Genomic DNA, 12,619 nt, shown 5'->3' on the forward strand with positions numbered 1-12,619 from the left:
CTGCATTGTAGTTATGTATTGCAGCTAAAATGTGTTTAAGCTTGATATCTTTTGTTTACTGATTATGATAGAGACAACTGGTAAGAAAGACTATGTACTTAATAATATTTGGAAGAGGAAGCTTCAGTAGTAAACAATATATAACACTGGGGTGGGGGGAGGGATATTTCAGTTGTCTCTACTAAGGAACCAAAATCCACTGCTTGGGAACATGTTATTTTGGGAGCACCATTTAATGATAAAATATATATCTTTATCCCATGGGTGCCACTGTTGCTTAGCTGGCCAGAAAGATGTGCTATTCTTAAAACAATCATCTTATCAACATCAGGGGAATTTTTTTGTGGGGGAGGGTGGTATTATTTAAAAAGAGAAAAACAAACACCATGTAGAACATTATCTGATAATCTAGAGAGTTGAAGAGCAGCCAAGCAGCCTTTATAGAACGTTAAAGTTTAACAATATGCAGCATAATGCAGAATATTTACCTTTAAACAAACAAACAAACAAAAAAGTGTTTCGGTATAAATTTGTCCAGTTGGGTTGCATATCTTTTACCTACCTGTGTTGTTCAGGAGCCCAAAGTGTAAAGGTCTTTCCTCCCCACCCCCACCTACAACAGAAATAGCAACCAACAAGATAGGTTGGACTAAGACAATATGACTAAGTCATTCCAGGAAGGTTCCGTAGCTGAAGATAGAATAGAATAGAATAGAATAGAATAGAATTTTATTGGCCAAGTGTGATTGGACACACAAGGAATTTGTCTTGGTGCATATGCTCTCAACGTACATAAAATAAAATATACATTTGTCAAGAATCATGTGGTACAACACTTAATGATTGTCATAGGGGTCAAATAAGCAATGAAGAAGCAATATTAATAAAAATCTTAGGATATACGCAACAAGTTACAGTCATACAGTCAACATGGGAGGAAATGGGTGATAGGAATGATGAGGAAAACTAGTAGAATAGAAGTGCAGATTTAGTAGAAAGTCTGACAGTGTTGAGGGAATTATTTGTTTAGTAGAGTGATGGCGTTCGGGAAAAAACTGTTCTTGTGTCTAGTTGTCTTGGTGTGCAGTGCTCTGTAGCGACGTTTTGAGGGTAGGAGTTGAAACAATTTGTGTCCAGGATGTGAGGGGTCAGTAAATATTTTACCCGCCCTCTTTTTGACTAGTGCAGTATACAGGTTTAAGATGGACTTAAACTGGGTCTCCCCAGTGCAGCCCAATGCCTTAACCCTTGATATTGCTCTTCTGCATGTATTTCAACACCCTTATCTGTGATGCAATAGACTAGACACCCTGGAGGGAGGGTGTGCATTCCAGAGGAATAAGAGGCAGATCAACCCAAATATTTTGCATGAAAGGAAGAGGTTGGAGGCAAGCCCTCCCTAATATTTCAGGGGTACTTTTTCAAGAGGCAACCACCGCTACCAGTTCACTGAACTGGGCTGAACTGGGAGTTCACTGAACTGGGCTGAACTGGGACCAGTTAGGTTCCACAGAATCGGCCTTCTCCAGGTCCCGTCAATGAGACAATGTCGTTTGGCAGAACCTAGGGGAAGAGCCTTCTCCGTGGGGGCCCCAGCCCTCTGGAATCAACTCCCCCCAGAGATTCACACTGCCCTCCACCCTCCTCGCCTTTTGTAAGAGTCTTAAGACTCATTTATGTCATCAGGCTTGGGCTGATTAGATCTTAGCCCCTAGTCAACGAATAATTGTATGATTGCTGTACGAATGGGTGTGATTGATTTTTAATATAATTAGGGATTTTAGATAGCTACGTAATTTTAATTTAATTGGATTCATTTTATTGTAATTTACTGTTTTTATATATTGTAAGCCACCCCGAATCTTCAGAGAGGGGTGGCATAGAAATCCAATAAATAAATAAACAAACAAACAAACAAACAAACAAACCACTGCCTGTATGATTGAGAATCTCCATAGACCCCACTCCTTAACAGTTCTCAGAGTATATGGTAGATGTAGATAGGAGACGGCTTCATTTTGGCAAGATTCTGTCTGTAGGTGTTGAACAATAAAGAACTCGGCTTGGAAGAAACACCATATGTCTTCCTTGGGTTTGAGGCCTGACATTATCAGTGTTTACAGATGACAGGCTGATTAGGTATTCCTCGGAGTAGTAATCTCAACACCATGTGAAAGACACCTGTTTGGGAAAGGTGTCTTAATAGATGATGACATTTTTTTCTTGTTTCCCGTTATCGGGCACACAGCCCCTGCTGCTTTTACATCTAATGATTTAATTCCTTTGGCATTTGAAGCTCGGTAGATGTTGAATAATTTGGGGGCATGAGTGCTCTCTTTGTGTTGTTATTTAATGGTAATTGAATTTTCAAAGTGAAAAGTGAAAGTAGGTTTTGCACAATATACTCTTCCCATCAAATGTAATGCCATCCCACCTAGTGCCCCTGTGGTTTATCTATACAATACCCACAAGTAAGCAAGCGTAAAATGAAATACATGTATAATCCAATAGAGAATGTAAAAATTGTCTTTTCTGGTCTAATAAAAGCCTAATAATCTAATTTCTCATTAGAAACCAAAGCTAGTCTTTCTCTGTTCTGGTTTAAGAATGGGGTTCAACTTCCTGGTCACCGCACCTCAAGAAGGATATAATGGAACTGGAAAAGGTGCAGAAAAGGGCAACAAGAATGATAAAGGAAATGGAGCACCTCCCTTATGAAACCAGGTTGCAACGCTTTAGTCTCTTCAGCCTTGAAAGACGGCGTTTAAGGGGTGACTTGATCGAAGTGTATAAAATCATGCACGGGTTGGAAAAGGTGGATAGAGAAAAAATCTTTTCTCTATCACACAATACTAGGACAAGGGGGCACTCCCTAAAGCTCATAGGTAAGAAAGTGAGGACAAATCAAGGGAAATATTTCTTCACCCAGAGGGTCGTTGGTTTATGGAATTCACTTCCAGAAGAGGTTGTGACTGCTGTCAGCCTTGATAGCTTCAAGGCAGGATTAGACAAATTCATGGATGCCAAGTGTATCGGTGGTTATTGAAATGGATGTCCATGTGCTGCCTCTATGTTGGTTGAGGCAGGCAGGATTCCCTTGAGTACCATTTGTTGGGGTCAGGGGGAAGGGAGGGTCTTGCCTTCTCTTTCTGTTCAAGATCCCCAAGGACAATTGGTGGGCCACTGTGTGACACAGAATGTTGGACTCGATGGTCTTTGGCCTGATTCAGCATGGCTCTTCTTCTTATGTTCTTATGTTCCTGTGTGATGGTCCTGCTTCCAATATGGAATACAGCAAAACAGAGTTGGAATGTCCCTCGGAGGTCTTGCAGTCCAAACTCCTCCACCCCCTGCTCAATCATGTTGAGTTTATTTGATTTTGGTTTACTGTAGCAGATTGTGTTTAAATTAAGCTAAAGAAAAATGCAGGTTTCTTATACTGCGATAAGAAGATGCTTGACATTGTCATGGTTGGGAGGAAATTGGAACAGCAGTGCTTGTAGATTTTGGGCCTCTGGGAGATTTAAGCTGGAGATTTAAGGTGATTTTATAACAGTGCCCATGTTTAAAAATTTCCATATAGATCAGGGGTAAGCAAAGCACATGATCCCTCTTTTAAAGGCCTTTTAGTGGTCTAGAGCAGACAGTAATTTAAATCTGAGATATATTTTACACCAAGATTATGCAGGCTTCAAAAATTATTTGGAAAAATTGATTCGACAGTTGTGTCAGCACAACCTTTCTTTGTTACACATAGAAATATAGAAACATAGAAGACTGATGGCAGAAAAAGACCTCATGGTCCATCTAGTCTGCCCTTATACTATTTCCTGTATTTTATCTTACAATGGATATATGTTTATCCCGGGAATGTTTAAATTCAGTTACTGTGGATTTACCAACCACGTCTGCTGGAAGTTTGTTCCAAGGATCTACTACTCTTTCAGTGAAATAATATTTTCTCACGTTGCTTTTGATCTTTTCCCCAACTAACTTCAGATTGTGTCCCCTTGTTCTTGTGTTCACTTTCCTATTAAAAACACATCCCTCCTGAAACTTATTTAACCCTTTAACATATTTACATGTTTCGATCATGTCCCCCCTTTTCCTTCTGTCCTCCAGACTATACAGATTGAGTTCATTAAGTCTTTCCTGATACGTTTTATGCTTAAGACCTTCCACCATTCTTGTAGCCCGTCTTTGGACCCGTTCAATTTTGTCAAATTGACACACACGTCTTCCTGCAAGAGCCTGAGAAAAGATGCTACTGCTTTAAGAGTCTCTACTTAAAAGAGGCTGTGGTTCATAGTTCATAGTACAAGGTAGTTACTTCAGGTTCCCCCAAAGAAAGTCCAGCTGCTTTCATGAATTCCAGAAACATTTCTTCCAAGTTGTTTTTTAAGGTCTGTCCAATCCTACTTTATATCAACAAAACCTTTCTCGAGCCGAGATTTGCTCCTGTGGACTACAATAAAGACACCTCTGTGATCTTCTTGAGAATCGCATGGAACTGACTGCCCACTGCTATCTTCTAGGGCAGGGGTCTCCAACCGTTGCAACTTTTAAGCCTGGCGGACTTCAACTCCCAGAATTCCCCAGCCAGTTGGAATTCTGGGAGTTGAAGTCCGCCAGACTTAAAAGTTGCCAAGGTTGGAGATCCCTGTTCTAGGGCAGTGATGACGAACCTTTTTTGCTTGCATGCCAAAAGGGTGTGTGTGTGTGTGTGTGCTAGCACATGTGCATGTGCCCACACCCCTTCCTTCCTCCCTGCATGCGCACAGGCCTTTCTGAAGCCTGGTAGGCAGTGGTGGGTTCCTACCAATGTGGTCCAGAGAGCTGCATCGGTATGAACCCATTGATTTTTGGTGGTTTTTTTAATGTGTGGAAAAAGAAGATTTTTTAAAAATGACATCTCTGCCCTCACCCTTGTCTTAATGCTGACCTTTATTCTTCATCCAAAGCACAGCTGAGGGCCGAGAAAAACAACCACGGAATATCAGAAAAAAAAACCACGGAATATCAGTGCGTTCATACTGGCACAGCTCTCTGGACCACACCAGTAGGAACCTACCATTGCTGGTAGGTGAAAAAAAGTCCCCAAATGGGCAAACCAGAAATGCGTATAGTGGTGCCTCTACTTAAGAACTTAGTTTGTTCTGGGACCAGGTTCTTAAGTAGAAACGTTCTTAAGTAGAAGCAATTTTTCCCATAGGAATCAATGTAAAAGCAAATAATGCGTGCAAACCCATTAGGAAAGAAATAAAAGCTCGGAATTTGGGTGGGAGGAGGAGGAGGAAGAAGAAGAGGAGGACAGTGGCTGCTGAAGGAAGAAGGTGAAGTGAGCGCCCCTTTTGCCTTTCCGCGCCCAGACGCCCTGGGAGGCAATCTCAGAATTAAAGGGGGAATGGCAGGAAAATGGCCAGGCCTTTGTGCTGCTCTCAAAATTCCTGGGAAACCTTTCTGGGCTTGGGTTCTTAAGTAGAAAATGGTTCTTAAGTAGAGGCAAAAAAATCTTGAACACCTGGTTCTTATCTAGAAATGTTCTTAAGTAGAGGCATCCTTAAGTAGAGGTTCCACTGTATTCCCAAATGTCCGGTTTGTCCATTGGGGGATTTTTTTTTGTTTCCGGGGCTTCACGGAAGCTTTCCTGAAGCATCTGGAAAGCAAAATTGCTTTTCCAAAGGCCAAAAATCAGCTGAAGTTTACACAGGACAAAGTCTCGCATGCCCTCCCATATGGTTCCATGTGCCACCTGTGGCACACCTGCCATAGGTTCGCCATTGAGGTTCCAGAGTGTTTCTTCAACTTCCCCTACAAGCCTAATTTTTTTCTGATACTTCCCCCTCCCAAATCCCAATACTAACCAGATCTTAATCCAGATACTGCTTATCTTTTTTTCTTTTGCAGTCAACTAAAGTTGGGTAAACGCTGCCCCCTTCTGTGACATCCTTTACATAGCATTAAATAATAATAATAATAAAAGCAGGAGCATCTCACCCACACTAAAATCTAGAGGGAGAAAAACATGAAAATTCCAACTGCAGTCTTCAGCCCACTCAAAAACAACCCAACAACATTTAAGCTCAATCTCTCAGGCTCTCAAAGTTTGCCTCCCATTCACCGAGGCATCCTTCATCACCTTTGAGGGCCCTAGAGAGCATCCTTCACATTCCCTGCCCCAACATTTCACCCCCCTTCCCCATTCTAGCTATTACTAGCTAAGCCTCACTTCTCTGTCTGCTACCCTCTCTGACTTTTTGTAATCCAGTCACAGAAAGACTGCTGCTGTGTGGATGTGCTTTTGTTTTCATTCTCCCTTCTACTCTACGGTGCCGCTCTTTCTACAGAATGGGGTGAAATCTCTCCGAAATGAGAGTTTTTCAAGGACGGAGAGATCCATTGTTTGTCATTAGCTCCCACGGTTGACACATCACCAGTTTGATTTAGACAAGGAAAAAAAATAGATGGAAGCTTTTGTGTCCAGAGGACAGTTAGGCCTTGTACCTGCCCCATATTCCTGGGGCGGGAAAATACGATAAGGTGATTGGTTGACTGAGCCTGGCAGCCCGGGGTATATATAGCTGCCAGGCACGGCCATGTTGCGTTGTTGTCTTGTTTCGTTCTGTAAACCGTTACCTCCTGTTCTAATAAAAAGAACCGTTACTTACTCCAAGCTTGCAGTCCTTCATTCTGGCAAGGATTTAACAGGAGCCTTATTCCCCATCGATAAAAGCCTTATTCCCCACTGGTAAAAGGAACGGTTTTGGGAAGGGCGATTCCTTTTTATTTATTTTATCAAATTTCTAGGTCGCCCCTTCTCCGGGGCACCAGGTTGTCTTACAGAATAAAATCAATACAAAAATCATCAATCCTGACCATAAAACCCCAAATTCTAAAAATCCCATATTTAAACACATCCATCATAACTCATCCAATCACAATGATTTCTCATTCAGCAGTTGAGACCCTGAAAAATTCTTTCAAGGCACGGCAGTGGATTATGAGACACGCTGAGCTGTCACTGAAAATGGCAGCACCCCCAAGATTGATCTTTCTGTGTAACATGTAGCACAGCTGATGTGATTGTTTTGTCATATCCAGTATAGAACAGAGGCTTCCATAAGGAAATACCTTGAATTTTTTGTGTTTTTCAGCAGCTGTTCCTAAAATGAGTCTCCAATAGTGTTGGGCCCTGCTGGCTGGGAATCCTGGGAACTGTAATACTGATGTGCCTCTGAAGGATGCTGGATAAGGAAAGCTCTGAGTTCAAAGACGGGACTTCTTGTTTTAGTGGCTTCTTTTGTGTTGCTGTTAACAGGCTGTTTTTGTCCCCAGGAAATGTGTGTGCACTTCCCACTTCCTTCAAAAGACACTCATGTGTTAATGATGTGCTCCTCTGGTTTCGGTGGGGAACGATTAAGTGGTGTTTGTTGTTTTCCTGTCAGTGTCTTTCATGCATTACAATAGGACTGATTAATTGGAAGTGAAACATTAGAGACGAAGCGCCTGGCTGAGCTTGATGGCCTGTTATTAACTAGCAGCACACAGAGAAACTGGCTAGAACTACGTGACCTAACCTATTGTTTGCTTTGGCTGGGCTATTAATATAAGCGCTCTGTCTGCACAGAGCAGGTAAGGATCATTGTGTCGCAAGAAAAATGTGATCGGTGGAATGAGTTATAAGAGGGGCATTCAGATGAGAATCAAATCCACTTTTGTTGTTCCCTTCTGAAAGGACATCTGTGGTTTGAAAAGTTGAAAATTGGAAGAAACATAGAAGACTGACGGCAGAAAAAGACCTCATGATCCATCTAGTCTGCCCTTATACTATTTTCTGTATTTTATCTTATGGTGGATATATGTTTATCCCAGGCATGTTTAAATTCAGTTACTGTGGATTTATCTACCACGTCTGCTGGAAGTTTGTTCCAAGGATCTACTACTCTTTCAGTCAAATAATATTTTCTCATGTTGCTTTTGATCTTTCCCCCAACTAACTTCAGATTGTGTTCCCTTGTTCTTGTGTTCCCTTTCCTATTAAAAACACTTCCCTCCTGGATCTTATTTAACCCTTTAACATATTTAAATGTTTCGATCATGGCCCCCCCTTATCCTTCTGTCCTCCAGACTATACAGATTGAGTTCATTAAGTCTTTCCTGATACGTTTTATGCTTAAGACCTTCCACCATTCTTGTAGCCCGTCTTTGGACCCGTTCAATTTTGTCAATATCTTTTTGTAGGTGAGGTCTCCAGAACTGAACACAGTATTCCAAATGTGGTCTCACCAGCGCTCTATATAGCGGGATCACAATCTCCATCTTCCTGCTTGTTATACCTCTAGCTATGCAGCCAAGCATCCTACTTGCTTTCCCTACCGCCTGACTGCACTGCTCACCCATTTTGAGACTGTCAGAAATCACTACCCCTAAATCCTTCTCTTCTGAAGTTTTTGCTAACACAGAACTGCCAATACAATACTCAGATTGAGGATTCCTTTTCCCCAAGTGCATTATTTTACATTTGGAAATTTTTAAACTGCAGTTTCCTTTGCTTTGACCATTTATCTAGTAAAGCTAAGTCATTTACCATTTTACAGACGCCTCCAGGAATGTGAGACTAGAAAAAAAGGGGGGAATGAAAGTTCCTCTAGGTATTGAGTAAAGAAGACCCCATTTCAAGGTTCCAAGTAATATGTCCCTAGCAAATAAAACTCCAAGGCAGATATGTTGATTGATTGATTTGACTTTTATGCTGCCCCTCTCTGAGGACTCGGGTGGCTTGCAACATATAATAAAACAATGTATAACTTTTTAGATGCAATTAATTAAATACAAAATCTAAACAACCCAAGCCATAAAAAGCAGTCATTCCCATTCAATCAACTTTCTCTCATTGTACTCATCGGCCAGGAGGCAAGAATCTAATAGCCCCAAGCCTGGCAGCACAAATGAGTCTTAAGACTCTTGTGGAAGGCAAAGAGGGTGGGGGCAGTACGAATCTTCGGGGGGAGTTGATTCCAGAGGGCCAGGGCTCCCACAAAGAAGGCTCTACCCCTAGGACCTGCCAACCGACATTGTCTAGTTGATGGGACCTGGAGAAGACTGACTCTGTGGTACCTGACCAGTTGCTGGGATTCGTGCGTCAGAAGGCAGTCCCACAGGTATTCTGGTCCCATGCCATGTAGGGCTTTATAGGTCATAACCCACACTTTGAATTGCGTCGGGAAACCAATTGGCGGCCAATGCTGTCTGTGTAATGTTGGAGAGCTATGTACATGTCTGGGCAAGCCCATAACTGCTCGCACGGCTTCGTTCTGCACAATTTGCAGTTTCCGAACGTTCTTCAGAGGTAGCCCCGTGTAGAGAGCATTGCAGTAGTCCTCAGAGAACAGTTTTATTGGATATATCACAGGCTAGAGAAAACCAACTCTGAATGTTCCTGCGGTTTTTAAAAGTAAAAGTTTTCCCCTTCCACAAACAATCAGTCTTTTACGGTCTAACATTCTTTTACGGTCTAACACTCAGTCATTTAACTAAATTTCAATCTTATAAGAATAAAGAGCCATTTTTTATGTAGTTGATGGTTGAAGGGGTTGCAAGTTCTAGAAAGATGATCAGTCCTGTTTGCTTTCCTTGAGATTATCTGCTCGTTGTGGTGCCAAATATCTGGAATATGATTTCTTGTTGGTTGGCTCTTTGTTGAGGAGGTGGGATTGCGATGAGAGATGCTCTCTTGGCAGGTGGTCCAAGGAAAGACGTTTTACCTTTTTAAAAAATATATTTTTATTAGTTTTTTAAATGTTTGCACACACAGACTGCACATCATACAACATAAAACAGTGCCCTGTGAAGGTGCACCCACCACCTAACAACATATATACCCCACCACCAATTGGAGGGTCTGTACAAACATCTTTAACATTCTTCTAAGCTAGGATCTGCATTATATTTACATATCAAAGAGTGATTCTAATTTATTCTTTATGGCTAGATCACAAATTCTGCTTGTCATATATGAAAGACGTTTTACCTAGTCTACTTATTCCCTTCCTCTTCATTTTCTCTTCCTCAATTTACAGGTTGCGGTATATGGTGAAACAGCTGGAGACCGGAGAGGTGAATATTGTGGACCTGAAGAAGAATTTGGAATACACAGCTTCTTTGCTTGAAGCAGTTTATATTGATGAGACCAGGTGAGGATGGAAGGGTTGGGAAGCCTTATGGGTGTCTTATCTGGTCCAAAGCGATTCCCCCTCATTCCCCAAAGTCAAAATGAGCCCCCCACCCATCTCCAGACTGGGCACCGTCCACACTTAGGGACTTCACATTCCTGGCAATTGCTGAAAATTCTGCGAGTTGATCTGTGCACCTGAAGAGCACCCAGCATAAGGAAAACTAGGACAAATTGAATTATGGGAAGTTCCTAGGGCAAAAACACTGCTTTGGCAGTAATTTGAAGATGGTAGTTGGTTTGCCAGTAATTTGAAGACGACGGCTTTGGATGTTGGCAGAATCTCTGCTGAGTTTTTAACCAGCTCTGAATGCCTTACTGTATGGATCTCGCTGTGAATCACAGTTCACATTGGCACTAAGCATGGATGTGGTTCCCCCTAGTGGCAGTCTGACATATGAAAAATTCATCAACCTCGGATGCACTGAATCTAGAAAGTGATTCAAGTACTGTATACACCAATGACGGTGGGTTTGGGTGCAAAAAGGTGTGTGTGTGTGTGTGCTAGCATGCATGCACATGCCCACACCCTTTCCCTCCCCTCCATGCATGCGCAACCACCCACACCCCCTGCCCCCCGTGTATGTGCTCAGGATTTTCTAAAGCCTGGTAGGTGAAAAAAATGCCCAAATGGGCAAACCGGAAGTTCAGAAAACGGACTTCCAGTTTGCCCATGGTGCTGTTTTTTGGACTCTGGGGCTTCAGGAAGCTTCCCTAAACCCTCCGGAGTGCAAACAGCACAAAAGCAAACTGGAAATGCATTTTTCCAAACTTCTGGTTTATCCGTTGGAGGATATATATTTTTTTGCCTCCAGGGCTTCAGGGAAACTTCCCTGAAGTGTCCGGAGGATGAAATGGCCTTTCCCAAGGCTGAAAATCAGTTGGCCAGCATGCGCATGTGCATGGGATCTGAAATGTGGCAAAATCTTGCGTGCCCTCTGATATGGCACAGTGTGCCACTTGTTCTGTTGAGCTCTCTGGTAGAATCCTCCCAAAAATGCACAGATACAATTTCAGATACACACACGTTTGAAAATTCAAAACAATGTTCTTTATACCGAAAATGCAAATAAACGAAGCACTCTTTTTGTATAGCAAAGAGCACTTGTCTCCAAACAAATTGGTAATTTGTACAAGTCCCTTATCAGTTCTGTGATACTTAGATTGCAGCTGTGAGGCAATTCACAGTCCTTCTTCTTTCACACTTTGCTCTGGTTTAGTTTCAAAGCGGGGAAAAATCAGCACACAAAGATCAAAGTCAGCAAAGCAGGCACGAAACACAACGATCAGATAATCCTCCACAATGGCCAAACCCACAGGCTGCTCTTTATAGCAGCCTCACTAATTACCACAGCCCCACCCAACCACAGGTGGCCTCATTTTCTTTGATAATAATCTCTCAGTTGTTGTTGCCTATGCATCACTCTCCGCATGCGTGGCTGTATCATTAACTCTTGTTCTGAATCCAAGGAGGAGAGAGATAATTGATCTCCTTCTGAGCTGTCTGCCACACTCTCCTCCTCCCTGTCACTCATGTCTTCTTGGTCAGAGGAGCCTTCATCAGCTGATTCCACCGGGGGGGGGGGCAAAACAGGCCTGCAGCATGTGGATGTCTCTCCCACATCCACAGTCCTTGGGGCAGGAGATGGGCCAGAGCTAACCACAACACCACTTATACATTGTTATCTAAATCAGGGGTCCTCTGGACCGGAGACCGGTATCAGTCCGCAGCCTATTAGGAACCATTGTGCACAAGTGGCAGGTGACCAAGTGAAGCTTCAGGGCATGTATAGGATATAGGTTGCATGGAAAACGGTCCCCCCCCCCTTCAAAAAAAAAAAGTGAAAAAATTGTTTTCCAAAAAATCTGTCCCTGGTACCAGAAAAGTTGGGCATCGCTGATCTAAATTGCAAGCTCATTCTTCAATGAAGTTGTAGAAAATACTTTCTCCCAGATGCTAAGAGAAGCCCCAGTAAGGGCACATTGGAAGAAACCTAATCTCTATCCAAGATCCAGAGAAGCACTAATGGCATTTCCTTATTGCTGAGTTCCTCTTCACCCATTCTTAAGTTGTCAGAAAACAATACTACCTGTGAAATTTGTTGCTGATTCCTGTTGGGCCTTTATTCTAATTGTTTTTAGTTCCTATCAGTCATCTGACTTCCCTTCAGTAATGCTTGAAAACGTACAGGTTTACTCGCTTTGAATCTGCTCTTGCACTTTCAGAATATGGGGAAGAATACCACTTTAGTACTGGTGCAGCTAAAATCCTCCCTTCGGAGGCTAGAATGGCCCCGACCATGTTAGCCCTTTGTAAGGCCTTAAAAACCTGGCTATGTTCCCTAGCTTGGGTTATGGAATGCACCAAGGGCCCCTTTTCCTGGCTAT

General features: G+C 42.5%; 1 protein-coding gene across 3 annotated transcripts in view; it reads left to right on the forward strand.

Annotated features, from left to right (window-relative positions):
• PDE1B (phosphodiesterase 1B) overlaps positions 1–12,619 on the forward strand; it is a 230,555-nt gene that overhangs the window by 186,799 nt on the left and 31,137 nt on the right. For all 3 annotated transcript variants that reach the window (XM_070741008.1, XM_070741010.1, XM_070741009.1), the window contains one exon: positions 10,080–10,193. In XM_070741008.1, coding sequence (XP_070597109.1) covers positions 10,080–10,193 — 114 coding nt within the window. The remainder of the gene's footprint in view (positions 1–10,079; positions 10,194–12,619) is intronic.

This window comes from Erythrolamprus reginae, chromosome 2 (assembly GCF_031021105.1).
Source record: "Erythrolamprus reginae isolate rEryReg1 chromosome 2, rEryReg1.hap1, whole genome shotgun sequence".
Taxonomy (NCBI): Eukaryota; Metazoa; Chordata; class Lepidosauria; order Squamata; family Dipsadidae; genus Erythrolamprus; species Erythrolamprus reginae.